Source organism: Balaenoptera borealis, assembly GCF_965194805.1.
Source record: "Balaenoptera borealis genome assembly, chromosome: 7".
Taxonomy (NCBI): Eukaryota; Metazoa; Chordata; class Mammalia; order Artiodactyla; family Balaenopteridae; genus Balaenoptera; species Balaenoptera borealis.
Window position 1 is genome coordinate 74,754,906 of NC_138864.1, and position 18,888 is coordinate 74,773,793.

Sequence of the window (18,888 nt, forward strand, 5' to 3'; positions counted from 1 at the left end):
TACTTAGGAAAAAATAAGTCTGAAATATTTCATTTGCAAGATTGACTCAATGTCTTTTCACAATTACTTTCCAAGTAAAGTAGGTCATCTTACCTGTGCTCTCTCGAGAATGCTGCGCGCCTCAGTGCTTGCTATTTGATAGACTTTTGCCATAACTATTGTTTTTCCCAAAGGCCCGCATACTTTCTCCAGCTTCTGGCTGCAATCTTACATTTGGGACGGTAAAAATAGAAGACACTGTGGACAGAATGAAAAGTTTTCATTTACATATTTATAGGTGTATTTAGAGTCTTTTCTTTCAAAATTGGAGGCTGAGATGCAATGCTGGATGTCCAGCACATAAAACATCATGGTATGCGTTGGTCTTTGAAATGTCAAGTCGTCACAGCCACACACACACACACACACACACACACACACACACAGATTTACACACACATATGACAGGATAGTCTGCCTTCCCCTCCACACCACAGCTCAGCTGATCTCTCATATTTCTCTGATCTCGAACAATAAGCTTGAATTTGGAAACAACATATTTTGCCCTTTCTTTGTGCATTCTTTCATTCATTCTTTGAAGACATATTTATTGAGCCCCACACTGTTCTAGGTTTTCAGAATCCTGTAGTGTATCAATCGGAATGAAAAGAAACCCTGGTGTTTGTAGATTCCACTTAGGGGAGACAGATGATAAACACTCAGACAAATATATCAACTAGTTGTAAATGTTGTGAAGAATAATAAAGCAGGAAGAGAAACAGGAAGTGCCGGGGTGGAAGCAGGTCAGTGAAGGCTTCCCAGGTAAAGGTACCTCTGAGCAGAGACCCAAAAAGGTGAGAGGGCAAGTCATGCATGTATCTAGAGGAAGAGCAAGGATGAACTGAAGAAAGAAGAAACAGCAAAGCCTCTCTAAGGAGCAAGAGGAGGAGCAGGCAAAACAGTTAGACGGCTATTGTAAAAATACAGGTGAAAGAAGACGGTGAGTGACGTGGGGCAGTGATGGCAGTGGAGAGGTGAGGATGATGGTCTATTGATCTATTTTGAAGGTAGCACCAACAGGGTCTACAGAAGAACTGGGTTTGGGTATGACAAAAGAAGAGGAGTCAAGGGTAACTTCCAACAACTGGAAGAATGACATTGCCATTTATTAACAAGGCGAAGACTACAAAATGAGCAAGTCTAGGGGAAAAGACAAGGAGTTCAGTTCTGGTAATATGAAGTTGGAAATGCCTACGAGATGTCCAAATGGAGATGTTAAGTAGTCAGCTGGTATATGCAAGTCTGGAGTCAGGGAAGATGGGACTGGAGATTGAAATTTGGAAGCTGTCAGTGTACACAGATGATATCTAAATCATGAGATTAAATGAGATCATCTAGGCTCTAGGGAGCGTATGCAGATAGGAAGATCTGAGGATTGAGCCCCAGGGCGCTCTAAGAGTGAGAGGTCTGGCAGATGAGAAACCTGCAAAGGAGTATGAAAAGGAATGTTTAGGGAGGCAAAAGGAAAATGTCCTGTCCTGGAATCCAAGTGAAGGAAATGTTACTACGAGGAGACAGTGGTCAATTGTGTTGAATTATGCTGATGGATCAAGATGAGGGCTGGGGAAAGACCAATGGATAGAGACTAAAACCAGCAGTTGTGGAATCTTGGGTATAAAAACTCGGCTCAAAAGGATTCAAGAGAGGATGGAAGTCTAGGAACTAGAGCAGCAAATATGTTTGAACAGGGTGTGTTTTCTTTTTAAAAAGATGGCATGGAGCTCCATTAATGGCATAATGTTGCTTTAGGATAATATATAGGACATATATAGGAATAAGTAAGAAACCCTACCAACATTAGAGCTGAAAGGTCCTTAGGGATCACTGTGTCTCTATATGAGAAATTGGGAACCCACAGAGACTAAGGCACTTCTCCAACGTTGCCCAGCTAGTTAACAGCGGAGCTGAAGCTGGAATCCAGGTGGTCTGATTCCCAGTTCAGTGCTCTTTACACTGCACCAATTTGTTGGCCTTCTTTTACTGCAGATCTGAGTTTTGTGGATTAGCAAATGAATGTAATAAAATCAAGGACTCTACGCTATGAAGTGTATTTTGTTCATTTACTTTGACAAGGGTGGTTCAGCTTCAATAATTTATGTAACTTGATAGTATACACAGGAGAATGCCCTTTGGTGTATTTGGGGAAAGTAATGAATTTCTTCTAAATCAGCCCTCCATTTACTTCCCTGCAATTAAATCTTTGTGAAGAAGTGGGGCAAGGCTGTTCGGGTTTTGGGATAGAGGGAGAATGACGGGGTGCCACTAGAATTAGCCAGCTTTAACTGCCAGATCTCCAGGTAACTGTACCATAATTCTTGCTTGATGAATTTATAATTCCTGCTTCAGTGGCACACTAATACATTGCTTCTAAATTTTGGCATTTTGTAAACTGGTGAGGTTTTAAGGACTAGTACAATTAAGAAAGATATTATATTGTTATATGTTCTTCCAAAGCAAATAACAGTCTGGCATCAGCATACAACTTCATTTTTATAAGAATTCATGGAATGACTGCAGTGCTCTGTGTAACCAAGGTTCTAATAACACTTGATACTCTTCTCAAAAGGTCTGATATATTAAAGTAGGCCAAGAAGACTGGAGCCCACTTTGAACTTACTTTTGTTACAATCTTCTCCTTTTAACCTGGGTTTGCTTTCCGCTTGCATAAGAGTTTTCCCTTTGCGGGCATTCTTTAAAAAAAAAAAATGCCATGACCCATCTTTAAGAATGTGACTGCTATGGACTTAATTGTGTCCCTCCAAAATTCATATGCTGAAGCCTTAACCCCCCATGTGATAGTTTTTGGAGATGAGGCCTTTAGGTAGTATTTAGGGTTAGATGAAGTCATGAAGGTGAGGCCCTTAGGATGAGATTAGTGGCTTTATATGAAAAAAAAGAGAGAGAGAGAGAAAGAGGGAGAGAGAGGTGTCACTGTTTCTCTCTCTCTGCCATGTGAAGATACAGGGAGGTGGCTGTCTCGTCAGGAAACTTGATTTTGCCACCACCTTGATCTTGGACTTCCCAGCCTTCAGAACTGTGAGAAGTAAATGTTTGTTGTTTAAGCCCCGGTCTAAGTTATTTTGTTATTGCATCCTGAATAGACTACATATTAATGTGAGGCTCCTAAAACTGATTAATAGAAACCATGACTTGGTTGATAAGACAATCCATTTATTGGTTCTGCAACACTTCTTTTCAGATGGATCTCTTTCCAAATCTCCTTGAAAAGGAAGCATATGCGGATACTGGCACTGCTGCTGCTGCTGCCATTTGCCAGGTGGTGAACTTTTACAAGACTCCACACTAAGGTAAAATTTAATTTTAAGAATTTCAAGAACTTTTAAATATAGTCTGCAGAATATTAACCTAGGTAACAGAGTCACCAAAACCAGTCATTTCACTTAAAAGAACTAGTTCCCAAAGTCTCCAAAGCCTAGGAATTCTTTGTTTTGTAAACATGTTTACAAGGACTACCATGTTGTTCGAAATGGAAATGACTGTGGTATTTAATACCGGGATTGTCCTTTCTTGCGACTGGATTTATGCTTCATAATGATTATCTACTAGACACAGAAATAGCATTTCTGTAACTCAAAATTGTTACCGGAGGCATTTAGCAGAATCTTGCTTTAAAAATATAATGATTTTTTCATCTTTATTCTCCCCCCTTCAAAAGGTTTCACTGCTCCTGATGTTTAACGTTATGCAAAGACGTGTTTCTGCCAATGAATATCGTCTTATGGTTATGCTTCTGCAAATAGCCTGCTGTGAGCTGATAAAGGGATTAATGCAGCCAAAATTCTTAATCTGTGAAATTACAAATTAAATTCTCATATTAAAAATACCACCCTGAGGTATTTTTTGTGGTTTTAATTCCCCTCTGGTGTTCTGCATACATTGTGCTTGTTAATGACAGGGGCAAGGCTGTCTCCATTGGCAGCCTGCTGCCGAGTGATAATGTGTAGGCATTTACTTACTGATAGAAACTGGATTTAACCACTGGCTGATAAACTAAGTGCCAAGTGGGTAATAAGTCCATATTAACAGAAAAGTACTACTACAGAATTCAGAATTCATAGGCCATCAAAATCCTGGCCTAAACTCAATCATCAAGTCAGATGGGATTGAGATGTCACCAAGGAGGAGTGATATCAAGTTGCAAGTTATACTGAATGGGAAAACAAACCATATGTTTGAGTTTGACAAGCAATAAACTAATGAGTCCACTGGCATCATTTTTTTTTTTCAGTATGGGAAGATGTGTTACCAATTCATTATTTTTCTACAGGGATTTCGTCTTTAATTTTTTTTTTTAATGGGGATAGCTGTAGTAATGGTCAGTGGGTAGACTTTCAGAAAGGAAGTAGGGCAGAATATGGGATAAATATGGGCTTGGAATATATGAAATACTGAAGAAGATTTCAAAGCATGGGGGAGTAGTGGATTAATATATCTATAGCTACTTTAGAGTAAAAAAAAAGTAATTAGAATTAAATATGAGGTATCAGAAAAGATTTAGGGTAGGAATACCCAAGAGTTGTTACTTGGGACTTAGTTCCAAAATAAAAGGTTATTGTTGTCGAGGAGACTCCAATGCTATCATGGGGGGAAAAAAGTCTGAGAGAATAAAGAAAAAATTTTATGTATGTCTATGGTAAGTGATGTGTACACAAGGATTAAAAATGATATTATAATATCCATCCATATATGCAGTATATTAATTTTTAAGGCAAAAAGAAAACAGTATGAGGAGAAATATCTTTCACTGGCATTTGGAAAGAATGTATCACCATTGAACAAAAGTGTTCTTACTGCAATAGTGTTTTGCAAAATTTCACAAGAATTTTGTTTCACACTTTGGAAGAAAGATGAGATCCTCCCAGTCATAAATCCTCCCCCAAATATTTAAAATGTAATTGAAAAAGGCTGTGTAAATATGAACACTTTTGTAAAAACAAAACAAAAACCCACCCAGGAATGTGTTTTGTTTTAAGAGATCCAGAGATGAGCTCTGTATGAATACCAACAGCATCTGTAGTTAAAATGAATTACGTGTCTTCAGTTCTTACATGTCAATTCAGCGCATTAGCCAATTGCCAACTCTGTTCGTCAGCTCACTGCATAGCAGCCCTTTTTAAGGTTATTGTTACAACCAAGATTGTCTCTGAGAATCAAACAGAAATGAATCATTTCTACTCTGTGTACTGCAGCCAGCTAAAAAATACTATATGCATAAGGCACTAAATATGTAAATCATATTTTCCTTTTCCTTTATGACTGCTCAGATCATTTTTTTGGACACACACATAATCAAATACAAAGACATGCAGCTGCTGACTGCAGAGCAGAGATAGCAAAAAAGGAATCCATTTTCTTCCTGTATCTGGTAAGCTAGCAATTGAATGGCAGGATTCCACTAAATATATACACACACTACCCCCCTGCCCCCATTCTCTCTCTCTCTCTCTCTCTCTCTCTCTCTCTCTCTCTCTCCACACACACACACACACACACACACACACACACACACACAGGTGTACAGGCAATGCATATACAAACATACATAATATTAGAGAGATGCACATATAAACATGTGAACCTCTCTACATGTGTGTTACACATAGATGCTAAAATCATGTCCCTGCTTCGATTGGATGTTTCGAATTTGTCAGACTCACTATCAGTCAGTTCCCATAGCCGTGGGGGCAGGTCACTAAAATACTCGTGGCTCAAGGCGGCCTGTGCTGATAGTCTGTTCTTTGGGGAACACTGTAGGAGTTTGGAGGCCAGATCCTCTGCATGATTCACATAGCTGAGCCTGAAAACAAAAGCAAAAAAGAGAGAAATCAGAAGAAATAAGAAAATCCCCTAAGTAAGACATAAGGCTCACTTAATTTTTCAGTATTTATTTATTCCTGGCCAAGAAAACAAGTTAAATTGCCTGCTGAAAATAAAAAGAAGCAGAATTCACATTAGTTCCTAGAGTATCCGTTACTGTAAACCAGCTTTTACTCTCGCTTTCCTCATTGATGTAACATATTTTACTATAAGCAAAGGATTGATATTTTCAGGATAGAATTAGGTTCCAAGGTAGAAAATTTCAGAAGATAATTTATCAAATAGTTGCCAGAATTTGTTCATAGAATATAGGTACTGCATACACATCTGGATACATTTACAGGAAAATTAATACAAAATAACCAGGAGAATTAAAATAAATCTACTATTAAATTCTCTAGTTACTGAAGTTACTTTTTCCTTTAAGAATTTACATTTTCTTACATTGAACAAAAAATTATTGGAATAAGTACCCTTTCAAATATTAACAATCATAATATTAACATGCAGGTTAACAAAGGGGATAGGCTTAGACCATATGGGACTGAATCAATTCAAGATGACCTTTAAAACGACAGTAGAGAGAAAATATGTGTCTCAAGATTACCAAAAAAGCAGAGGAGTAAAATCTTCCATGTGGTACTACTTTCAAATGGGTAGCAGACCACACTGTTCAGCCCAGCCTTGTTTTCCATGGAATCTCTATTTCACTGCTCAGAGCAATCAAACCCAAAGAGTTAACATAAAAATGATAATTAAAGTCTTCCTAATAATGATTATCATTTATGAGTAGGTGAACATGTGTCAAGCGCTCTCCTAGGCGCTTTTCACACACTCTCCTATTTACTATTCGGACAAGATAACTCTGTTTCCGTCTAACAGCAGGGGGAGCTAAGTGGAAGTCAGAGAAGGTAATGGTTTGCTCAATTAGCAGGTTGAGTAGATTCAAACCCACCCAGAACTAGTTGACTCTTAAAGTGGTTTTGCATGTGCCAAGCTCTCAGATCATTCTTAAAGGCTTTTACCCACAGATTCCTGAGTTTCTACAAGATGAAGTAAGTACAGTGACTCTTAAGCAGCCAGAAGAATGTGAAGAAAAGTTGCACCTGCTAGCGGGTATTCTTTCAAAAGCCTTGAAGCTACAAAACAAGCCATTAGCCAGTAAACATCTTTCCTCGTGACCAACAATTCTCCCCCTTCCCCTCCTCAAGCAGCTCTTTAGCATTGATTTAAAATTGTTATGGTGTAGGGGGAGGGGGAGGGGGATGGATTGGGAGTGAGGAAGAGGAAGTAGGTCATGAATTTGGGCAGAGGAAGAAAAAGGGAGAAGAGCAAAGAAAAATATTACTCCAAAGATCCAATCTAAGAGAACTTCTCTCTAAATCTTCATAGGTGAAGGTCTCACTGATGGGTTCAGTGTTTGGCTGCTGTAATGGCTGTTTTTAAAAAAAACTGATCAGTATCTTGGTTTTAAATGTCTCTACCTGGCAAAGAGAAATTTGTTTACAGGAAAAGGAGGCATTCTTAAAATTCTGTGTTTTTTTTTCTTCTTTCTTTCTTTTAATAGGGTCCAGGGCCATCCAAATTATTCCTTCCTCTTCCTAAGACTCTTTTGCTATTAAAATTTTTTCATTAATATGTTTCTAAATATCAAATGCAAAGTTTGAGATAGGTAGACTTCATGGTAAAAACTGCACTTATATTGAACGTACAGTTTGTATGTAACCATGGTGAACAACACATTGGTATCTATTTTATACAGCTTTGATAAAACACAACGACAGTGCCAGACTGAGACTAGATCTGAGTTTTAGGCCTGACTCTGTTAAAGAGTGATGAACCACATTATGTCTGCAGTCCTTCCAGCTCCAACAAGCCATAAATCATCCTTGAAGCACGGTTTCACTATCTTGAAGAATTATAAATATTTAAAGTTGTATCTGATTTTGCAATCGATTGTTGATCACATTTAGATTTAACGCATATAGACCTAAATATAAGGAATTAACCAAGAAGACATTTCCCCTCCCCCAAACTGACTAAACTTGTTAATAAAGTCAATAAAATAATCAAATGCTTATTTGTGCTATCTGGTTTATACATAAACATCTGAATTATCACATAAAATTTTAATTTAGAAAGTTTGCTATATCCTCACTTGTATTTCAAGAACCACTTTTATTCCAACTCTCCACATGCATTTTCAACATCAGAATCTTCATCATTACCAGAACCACTTTTTGAGTCCATCTAAGTGGCCTGAGATATGATACTTCTGAGATACCTTATTTGGAAGTTTTATCCCAAGCCATAAGTTCACCTTATCAGAATGTTAGAATGATTGTGGTTGTTTTCAGTCTCCCATTGTGATGGTAGATTTTAAAATCTTTCCTTGCCAATTCCGCCAAGTTTTGTTTTATATATTGTAAAGCTGGGTAATTAAATGCTTAACAGTCTAGAGCTGTTATCTTTTCCTGGTAAATTCAGTCTTTAATCTTTCCGTGGTGAACTTCTTTATCTTTAATAAAGCTTTCTGGGTTAAAGTTCTTTTTTTTCTTATTAATTTAATGACCTCAGCTTTCTTTTGCTTAGTATTTGCCTGGCATACCTTTTGTCACTGTCTTTTAATATTTCATATCCATAATTTTAAGGTGTCTCTCATAAATATTTCATAGCTGGGTTTAAGGTTTATCCAATTAAACAATCCTTGTCTTCTAAGGAGAAAATTTAATCCATTTATATGTCATGATTACTGATATACTAATATTTGGAATTACTGCTACCATTTTAATCTTGCATCCTATTCTGTCCTGCCTTATCTTTTTCCTCTTTCCCTGCCCTCTTTTGGATTGACTTTTAAAATTCAATATTTTCTATCTTCTATTTTAGAAATTATACATTCTATTTCCATGTGTTTACTAGTTACTCTTTTTTTTTTTCTTTCTTTTCTTTTTCTTTTTGTATTTCAATATTTATTTTGATGTTTAAACTCTAGCACTAGGTTTTTACAAGCTGGTGTACAGTGATAAATTATTTCTCCCAAAGAACTATAATCATACAATTCAGATAGTATAAATATATGATTGAACAAACATCAACATACAGCACCATTTATCAATTACATAATAAGACAAATTATCAAGTATACAAATATTAAGTTATACACTTCAACAGGAATATAAAGTATCAGATGTCTGCTCAATTTGTCAGCAGAAACAAATTTCTCTTTTTGTAAGACAGATTGGGAGAGAAGCAAAAAATTCACACTTCTAACAACAATAGTCAGCAAACAACTTCCAATAAAAACTGGAGAAAATTAAAGGATTTTCAGAAATTTTGATTCAGAATTATTTAAGCTACAACAACAAATCATGTCTACAATTAAAAAATACTGACTAAACTAAAGGGCATATTCCATATGTCCAACATGAGACAAACACGTTTTGCCAAAAATACTTAATGCTCACTCCCACTCTTTTTTCAGGCCTTCTCTTTTAAGTTGCACCCTAAAGTGCAAACATTAAATTAATTTTAAGATACTTTTGTCTGGCGACATTAAAGATATGTGCTTCTGTACAATGTGGACTTTCCATGAACTTTACAACCAGAGATTTGTGATTTTCAAAATGGAGGTTTTCATAACAGCATGAAATGAGATTTATAGAAAGACATTAAGAAAAAATCATCATAAGACTTGGTCAAAAGCCAACAAAATCTGTGGTTACACAAATCTGATGTATACTGTTTTAAATATGGGAGATACAGACATAAAGTAGCAGGCAAGTAGCCATATAGGCCCTACTATCAATGTTTGAAATGACTGAGGGGACAAACCACAGAGGATAGTTCCTGGGATTTTAATTCTGCATGATATTAAAAACATACAAGCATTGTGCTGGCTATTTCGGCACCCAGTCTCTTTAAATTTTTTATATAATGATAAGATTCTGGAATGGGAATAGATTTGAAGAAGACTTATAACCCAATACTGCATGGTTTCAGGAAAGGTCAATTGATCAAAGTGATAAGCATGTTTTAAATGCTGAACAGCAAGAATCTTTTGCTGAGTTTCCAAACAGGCTGATCATAATACAAACACAGAGGCTGCAATTCTGCTAAGCTTGAGGCCTGATAAAACTGCTGATCAATGCTCCTATGAAAGCTTCATTAGACTTATCATTCACCAAGTCTACATGTTGGCTAATATACACAATAAATTGGGTCCTGTCTAAAGTTCTATTTCCAAGGAACTTAAGACATCAGGTAGCCCAGTTTTATTGACTTCAACAGTATCTCTATGGCTACTGGTATCTATGAAGTGCAGCAGGATTTTAGGACAATATTTCTCCATATACAAAACTTGCTGGCTTTCAAAATCTCCACTCCACTTTTGCCTCATGAACTTCACTGCATATTCATATTTCATTCCATTTTCAATTAATGCTAAGACAACAAGCGTTAGAACTCTCCCAAGACCTGCAACATGCTGACAGTTTTTCAGGAAACTTCATTTTTTACAAGACGTAACCAGTCATTCACAGTCTGGTTGGAAGACAGTGCATCACCGTCCCTTGGCCAGCCCAGAACCTGATGCCTTTTCTCCACAAAAGCAGTGTTGTAAGTTGCTTCACATATTTTTACCCTTGTGGTAACGCCCCACTTTTTAAGTTCCTCTATCAATTTGTTAAAGTCACACTGGTTGGACTGTCCTGTGTATGACTTCACAAAAGTTGGTCAATTCATTTGAGCCATATTAATTTAGGTTAAAAAAAAACACTCAATAGGATTATAAAAAAATAAAATTTTTTGTATATAGAACACAGAAGTGATGTAAAGGATGATGTAAGGAAACTGAAGTCTACTACAATACACTACATTTGAAATTCTCAGTGCTTTGCATATGAGGTTGGGATTAATGGGACGTGAAATGATCCTCCTGGCAAGCCTCAGCAAATCTGAAATCCAATAATGAGGCAACAGAAAGGAAGTTCCCCCAGGTTTAGCCCACCTAGGTCAGAACTCTTGTAATATGCTTTCCTGGTTTTAATTCAATCCTCCTGTGTCCTAGCTAAGCCCTCTGATGGACCTTCTTGGTGAAACAGTAATGAATTTGTATAGTTTACTTGTCTGTTTAGAGGTCATGCTGTGTTCCTGGCAATAACTTCCACTGCCCTCCAGAAACTTAATAAATATAAGACCAAGAACACCACACAACTGCCCAAGCTACAGCCAGTGGAGTTGTCTTTGGGGGTAAGTTGGTTTAGTGTTTTTAATACCATCAAGGATATCTGAAGAAACTTCCACACTTTGAATATACCTTCACCCTTAGTTCTCCAAGTGTATGGCTCCTTAACTTTTTAACTATTTAAAGTTCAAAGTTACACTTTCTCTTTACCCTCCCGCCAAACAATAAAAAAACACAGGAACACTTGAATTCTGATGACACTAGTCCTATCATGTTATACTGTCTAATATTTTATTTCTACTTTCTACATAAGGACATGCATCAAACACTGTTTTGGTTATTATTATTTAGATTTACCCATGTTTATCATTTATTTAATCACCTTTCTTTTCATGTTTCAGACATTCCTTCCCAGATAACTTTTTTTGTATCTGGAATACAAACTTCAGAAGTTCTTTCTATGAGTAAAGAGCTTGGTGGCAAATTCCCTCAGTTTTGTTTTCATACAGGGTAATAGTCAGCTGGAGAAATAATTTTAGGTTCAAAGCATTTTCCTTTAACTCAGAAGATATCATTACCCAGGCTTTTCTTGTTGCCTGTTAGCTATTCTCTTCCACCTCAGAGTTCTGCGGTTTGCGAGGTATGGGGTTCTTTTGATTTAACCTGCTTGGTATTCATAGTGTTTCCTGAATTTGAGGTTTCATGTCTTTCATCAATTCTGGAAGAAGATCTCAGCCATTACTTCCCGAATATTGCCTTTGCTCAGTTCTCTCTCTTCTCTCGTTTTGTAACTCCAATGTAATACCATCTTATTAAATTTTCCATGTCTTCACTTGTTCTTTCATATTTTCCATCTGTTAGTCTCTCTGTTCTCCATTCTGAGTAATTACTTCAGAGCCATCTTCCAGCTCAACTAACTCTCTCATCAGGTGCATCTAATATGCTGTTTTCCTTATTCATTTTGTTCTCATCAGTTCTTTTTAAATCTCTGACAAATTTTCACTTCAACTTTAATGGTTTCCTGTTCAAGTTTTTAATTTGATCTTTTATTTCTTTACAATATTTTAAATATAGTTTTGTTCTATGTCTGATAATTCCCAATAGCTGAAGTTCTGAGTGAGGTGGAGGAGTCCAGTTTTGTTGCTTTTGCTACTGACCCTCACTCACAATGACTTTTTCACATTTTATAATTCTGGATTTTGGGCTCATGCTTGGCTTTGATAATCTGTGGGAGTCCTGAAGCACCTGGGTTGAGAATATGTTTCTCTATAGGGATTTTCTTTTGCTTCTGCTAGGAGCCCTGGAGCTCTCTCAACACCTAGGTACTCCAAGTTCTTTCTGTTGGCTTCTGAGACCAAGTGAGTTATGTAAATTTAAACCTAAGCTTGTAGAATTCTCAGCGGAGTCTTTTTCATCCCCATTCAGAGCCAAGGGCAACACAAAGAGTTGTCCTTGCAGTCTCTCTTTGCTGGAAGCAGATTTTTTTTTTTTAGCCAGCCCATTACTGGCTGAAGTGCTTTGAGGGTCTTGACTCTCTATGGGGAATCTCAACTCCTATGCCCTCCTAACTTTCTCAGGCTCAAAGCCTTGTTTCCCGACCCTCAAGTGGCTCCACGTTCCTGTTTTAGCAATACCTCAAGGGCAGCTGCAACTTTAGCACTTACTTATCATTCTGTTTTTTTCATTCTTGGCCCCTGGAGATTTCAGTTAATTTCTTCTTGGTTCAGCTATGCATATGCATTTGAACGGATGTGCTTGTATTTTATCCAAAATTTTAGGTGATTTTTAGCGGTAGCAGAAGAGACTGTTTTTCCCCCTACAGATAAATATTTATAATCTCTATAATCTAATTAGTTACTATAAAATCATCCACACTTACAGTTTTTAGGTCTTTCTCCCTGGAATAACACTAAATTGGTGTTGTTGTCTTGCCTCTTTTTTTTAAAACTAATTCTTTTAGGTTACCTGTATTAAGCCCCCAAAACTAGCTAACTGAAGTTATTTCAGGCTAATGTTCCTTCTTTCACCACTCAACTTTACAGATGACTCTCAAATGCATTATCCTAAGTGAAAGAAGCCAAAGGCTACACACTATATACTTTCATTTAGATGACATTCTGAAAAAGGCAAAATTATAGAAACAGAAAAGTGATCAGTGATTGTCTGAGGCTGGGGGCGGGAGAGGTTAAGAAAGGGGTCCAGAGAATTTTTTCAAATGGCTCTACATCTTGATCAAGAGGGATGGAGATCAGGCCATCTAGAGATGTGAAAGGGCAGGGGGACCGGTCAAGGAAACTCAGCACAGGGAGCAGTTTGGAGAGATGGGGTGTTGCAGGTCTTTCACAAGGAACATTCAGACATCAGGGGTGGAGGCTGGCCCTCTGTGAGTGACTGTCACTGGGACTTCTGTGTCCCAGGGGAGCCTCAAGGGATGTCCCAGCAAATGAGGAGATGCAACTGCTAATGGTGAGGCCCTCCTATAGATTTCAGTGCTGGATGCCAGGTCACCGAGTGGGGGTCGGCCTCAGGCGGTCAGAACTGTGCCTGTCAGCTCACAGGGTGAGCTCAGCCAGCTCTACATTCCTGGAGGGTCACATAAACGGGGAAGGGTATGTGGGACAGAAACTGTCATGTTCATTCCATATTCATTGTTTTTAAAAGGTGTTGCTTGTTGTTTGTGGAAACTCCCTGGGAAAAACCTTAAGGAATTTTCAAATTATAAATCTGTATGAAAATGAAGAGAAACAATCTCTACTGAATTCAGAGTATGTTTGTGGAGAGAATCTTATGAGTAACTTTCAAACAAAGGCTTTTAATACAGTTGAAAATAATAGTATTCTGCTATTCTAATCGTAACAAATTTCATCATTTTCCTAGTCCTTATCTATGCAACACACACACATACACACACACACACATACACTTTACCTGAGTTTTCTTTTAAAAAATATGAAAGAATGTAACATGAATAGCAAAAAACAGCTTTAGACCATGACTATAGAGCAGGATATTTTCTTCATTCCTTGTGCAGGTCAGATTTTTGCACCTCAGAAGTGAGGAAGATGGAACAGATGGTCATTAAGGGTTGTCTAGCTCTAGACATTACATGTCCTCTGACCTAGGAAGAACCTGAACTGGAGGCAGGGAGGGTGAGCAGAGCCATACTGGCCTGCCGTCGCTCACCCACCCCAGCTCCCCTCTCTGCCATCAAGGCAGTGATCCAACAGTGCCTCTCACTTCTCTTCACTCAACCTGTCAACTAACTGCTTTGAAAGCTCACCTAAGTTTCTAAGCCATCTTGAAAATAAAGAGCAAAGCAAATCCAAAGTCTTTTGCCACACTAAGGAAGACTGTCAACGTTGGGTAGAGAAAACTGAAAGTAGAGGATGAAAATGATGGCGTGAGAAAGAGGAAGAACTGGGCAATGGCAAGGCGAAAGGGCATTTCCTATGAGGCATGGTTCCTGGTACAGAGTGGGGACACGGCATTTGTTGAATGACTGAGTTTTTGATGGAGAACTGACTATATTAATTTTTATACTTACAAGAGGTTTTACTTTACCTGAGACATATGAATTTAAAGGTAAACAATCATTTTGGGGTAAAAACATCTTAAAAGTCAAATTCTGGTCCCTAAGGAACATCTTCAAAGTATACATGCCTCAGAGGATGACTTTTTTTTTTGAAGTGGGAAGGAAATTCATCCTTGTCTTTTTAAAGTTACTTTATAAACTGGGACTGCAAGGATTTTTGTTTGTTTTTTCACGTTGTAGTGCCAAAAGACTCCCTCTAAAACTGATGATACATCTGCTTGTAGAACAACTAAAACAAGTTACATTTTGTTCCCAAGAGTTGACTTCTAAATATGTCTATAAAAATCTTCGCTGGGATTTATTAACATTTTAGCTCATGAAAGCTTCACATAAAGAGTAGAGGTGTAGCAGGTACAATTTATTTATTAAAACATTCAATGGAGATACTGACTTCCATATAAAGGCTTAAAAGGAAATTAAAAAAAAGAACAAAACGTTCTAGAATATTCCTCACTTGCAATTTATGATGGGAAAGAACAACATACACTGTGGGCCTATGTCTGAAGCGTAAGAGTGTGCTTTGTCTCACAGAGTTGGAAATAGAGCGACCTGGAGTGAATGATGGGGAAGGTCTCTATATGTATGCTTTACTCACTGTCACACTCATCACAGAGCAAAGCCAAACGGACTGGGTCCTTTTATTTGACAGTGCACATCTTGTCTCTGTGCCAAAGATACCAACATGGGCACTGGCCACTGGATTAGACAACAACTGATCTCTTGAAAATGATTTGTGAAGAAGTCCACCCACCAATAAAAACAAGTCTGACTGTTTCCTCAACTGTACTGACTAGAATTGTCAGATACAGCACTCTTTTGTATATATATATGAAAAGCTAAATGTGCATTTAATCACCTTCTTGTCAAAGTTCTGACCTAGAGGGAAGACTGCGGTCATAAAACCACTCTGATTTTTCAAAAGGTGACTTATATTTTAAAAACAGTCTTGAATTTATTCATTTTGCAAAGAGGGGCCAGTAATTGCTCAAGCAGAAGATGAAGGGAATCCCTGACACTGGAATAAACTCTTGGGGAAAATGAAGATTAATATAAGGAAAGATTTAGGTCTGTGCAGTGAATCTCAAGTCCAGGAGCTGGGCTGTGCAATGAAATGAGAGGCAAGACTCTTGGGTATGTTAATAATGAAGACAGAGTTGTTTTACACTGAGACTATCTTTGTCAATACACTGCTGTTAAAAAAAAATAATAATAATGAGAGTCCTCCCCTCAAGGTAAACAGGTAACATTTTTATATTAGCTTCCATAAATAGGTTGTGTTTTGTTGTGCATAGAAAAATTGTTCAGTTCTCATTCATTTACTCTAGCTAAACTGTTTAATGACACAATCTCCCTGTAAGACACTCATTCCCATAATGGTCAGCTTACTTGACTGTTAAAATGCTATATGATAGTGCTACTTGTAGAGTGCTCTACAGTCTGCAAAGTGTTTTCACACATATTATTTTATTTGATCCAGATAATCAAAGGGCCATACTTACAAAATGGAACATATGCAAATTTCTGACTCTTTAGTGCCCATTACATGTCATGCCAAAGATTTACTGTATGTATATATGTGTACATACATATACATATAGGTTATACACACACACACACACACACACACACACACAAAGCTGTATGTTACTCAGTTTGTAAAGGGATTATTGGATTACTTTAAAGTTTTTTTTAAAAGATACCTTACATGTTTCTGTATTTCTCTCTCTTCCTTTAATTCTGAACTCTATTGCTATAGAGACTATTCTTTCTATATTCTTTTTAACACCTCCAGTGCCCTATATTAAATAAAGACAACAGGGAGAGTCCAGCCTTAATGTGAACAAGATGAATAATCCCCAAAGCCAGTCATACTAATCTGCACTGCTGGGTCTTTCCTTCAGATCTAACCCTTACTCAACACATAGTTGCCCTTGCAGAAAACTCTATCTGGTGGAAAAGTACAGAAAGTGCTGTAGAGCCCTCAGCAGGGTGTGAATGAATTGAGCTTTTGAAAACGCTAGCACTGACACTCTTAGGAGTATTATACACTGCCAAAAGGTGAGTAGAAAAAGGAAAACACTAAATTCTTGCTTTGGATTTCAGAGCTTAGCTAGATAATATTTACCCCAAATTTCCTAGCTTTGGTTTTATTTATTATAATTTTCTACCCTCCCCTCAAAAAAGAGATGTCTTTGAATGTTTAAGTTCAGTCTGAAATCAAATAAAGAGTGGTCTGGCTTTTAAAAAATTGGCTAACTTATGTAATTATACTAGCCTTTTCCATGTGCTAATACGGAGCTATAGATTTTCATATTTACGTCTCATAAATCTATAGATGCAGATATTATCATAAAATATTCACAAAGAAAAGCTAATATAAGTGAACTTCTTGTTATATTCTTTTCAACAAAAGCCCTGTATATTTAAACTTATTTTTACTTTCCACAAAGGTAGATCATGCTTGCATGCAACTTGCTTATAGGAAAGAAACAGTTAACTGGTTCACTACATTGTTTTTGCAGAGACTCCACTTTAATCTCCTTTTCAATTCTTCTCCAGTACCTAGTAGCAGTAACTTTTTTGAGTTGTAAAATTGTGTTTTTTTAGTAGCTTATATAAATCTAATCACTTATAATTCTACACAACTATATAATATAATTTTTAAAAATTTCTCTAAGATTTGTTACAGGCTGCCAATCACTGACATTTTTCATATATAGGAATAGCACAAACCTATCAGGTATTATACCTATATTTTGGAAAAGGTTCCTAGATTTTGTTGACTAGTGATCATATGATTCTATATTTTTGCTTAGTATTTTACTTTAATAATGTGGTTAATAGCAGAAGAGGCACAAATAATTACTTTTCAATCCTCTGACTGAAGGACATGGTAAAAAATGATGTATCTTATTTCAGTAAAATAAATAAAATACAGTAATAATAATTAATCCTTGTAATCAGAAGGATAAAACTTACAGAATATTTAAACAAAATCAGTGTATAACATCTTCAAAACCCAAAGGATGTGCATTCAACAGAATTGATTTCCAACTTCCCAGTTATTTTGTTAACCGTTATATCTAATCATAAACACTAGACCTTCATAACGACATGACCTTCCCCCATATGGAATTCCATTGTTAACTGAAGGACGTCAACAACTCAAACTTTCTGACTTCTGGATACAGATCAGGATAAAGTTAGTAGCCCTCTCCTCCACAGGACTGCTGTAAAGACTGATCTTTTCTTACCATAAGTTGTTTAAATCAATTAAAAGGATCATATAATTTCACCTATTTCACAAGTTTTCAAAACATTTTTAGTAAATCAAGAGTGAAGCAAAGTAAATTGTTAATGAGTTTTCTACCCTTGTGATGTTTTTGATATTTATGTTATTTAGAGAATAGCGATTATCCAATTTTCCTGAATTCAAAGTGGTTGATTATAGCACTGCTTCATCTGAAAAAGACAACTCTCATTTTTAGATGATAAAAGATTGTGTCAAGAGTTTAAATTCAAATCGTCATCTATCAAAAAAGAAATCAATCCACATTAAAGTTTAGCAATGGCTTATATTTTTACATTTAAGATGGATCAGTTATAAATATTCAGTCCAATATGAAAAACATTTTCACTCTAAAAGACTCCTGCAAAGTAGTTTACCTTACTGGTGCATCAATATTAGGGTGACTTGAGTTAATGGAAAATGGTAACTTCACAGTCTTTCATGCCTCTGAAACCCTATAGAAGTTACAAATCTCATCAACAGAGGCCGGTTTTGGAAGGTGATATCTGCTTCACCATAATGGAACGGTGTGTCCTTTGACTGTAAACAATGCTAAAAATAGCTCCTGAAAGGTATCATTTTGTGTGATGTTATTTCACCGAAAGAGAAGAAAAAATATTCTTTAATCCTGAACAAAACCTCTTCAAAGTTTACCTCTTCAAAACCTCTCAATAAACCTTTCACTGAGAACTGAAAATATAACTTAGTAATGCAATAAATGCCCTAACAAATATATCAGATTTTTCACTTAATGCTTTTTACAGGCTTAAACCAAATGGACTAAAAGGAAATCACCTTTTACAGTCCGACTCCTACAGGAAGAATGCCTTGCTGTTATGCTTTTTAAAGAAGGCATGGTGAATTTATATCAACTTCGGCAAATCTTGAGGCATGATAAAAGGAAGAAAAATACCAGCGCAGTTAACATTCCACAGAACTCTTTCT

General features: G+C 36.8%; 1 protein-coding gene across 4 annotated transcripts in view; it reads right to left on the minus strand.

Moving 5' to 3' along the window:
* CDK14 (cyclin dependent kinase 14) overlaps positions 1-18,888 on the minus strand; it is a 567,382-nt gene that overhangs the window by 82,777 nt on the left and 465,717 nt on the right. For all 4 annotated transcript variants that reach the window (XM_082398489.1, XM_082398490.1, XM_082398492.1 and 1 more), the window contains 2 exons: positions 5,718-5,857; positions 94-237 (listed from right to left, as the gene is read on the minus strand). In XM_082398489.1, coding sequence (XP_082254615.1) covers positions 122-237; positions 5,718-5,857 — 256 coding nt within the window. In that variant the 3' untranslated portion in view covers positions 94-121. The remainder of the gene's footprint in view (positions 1-93; positions 238-5,717; positions 5,858-18,888) is intronic.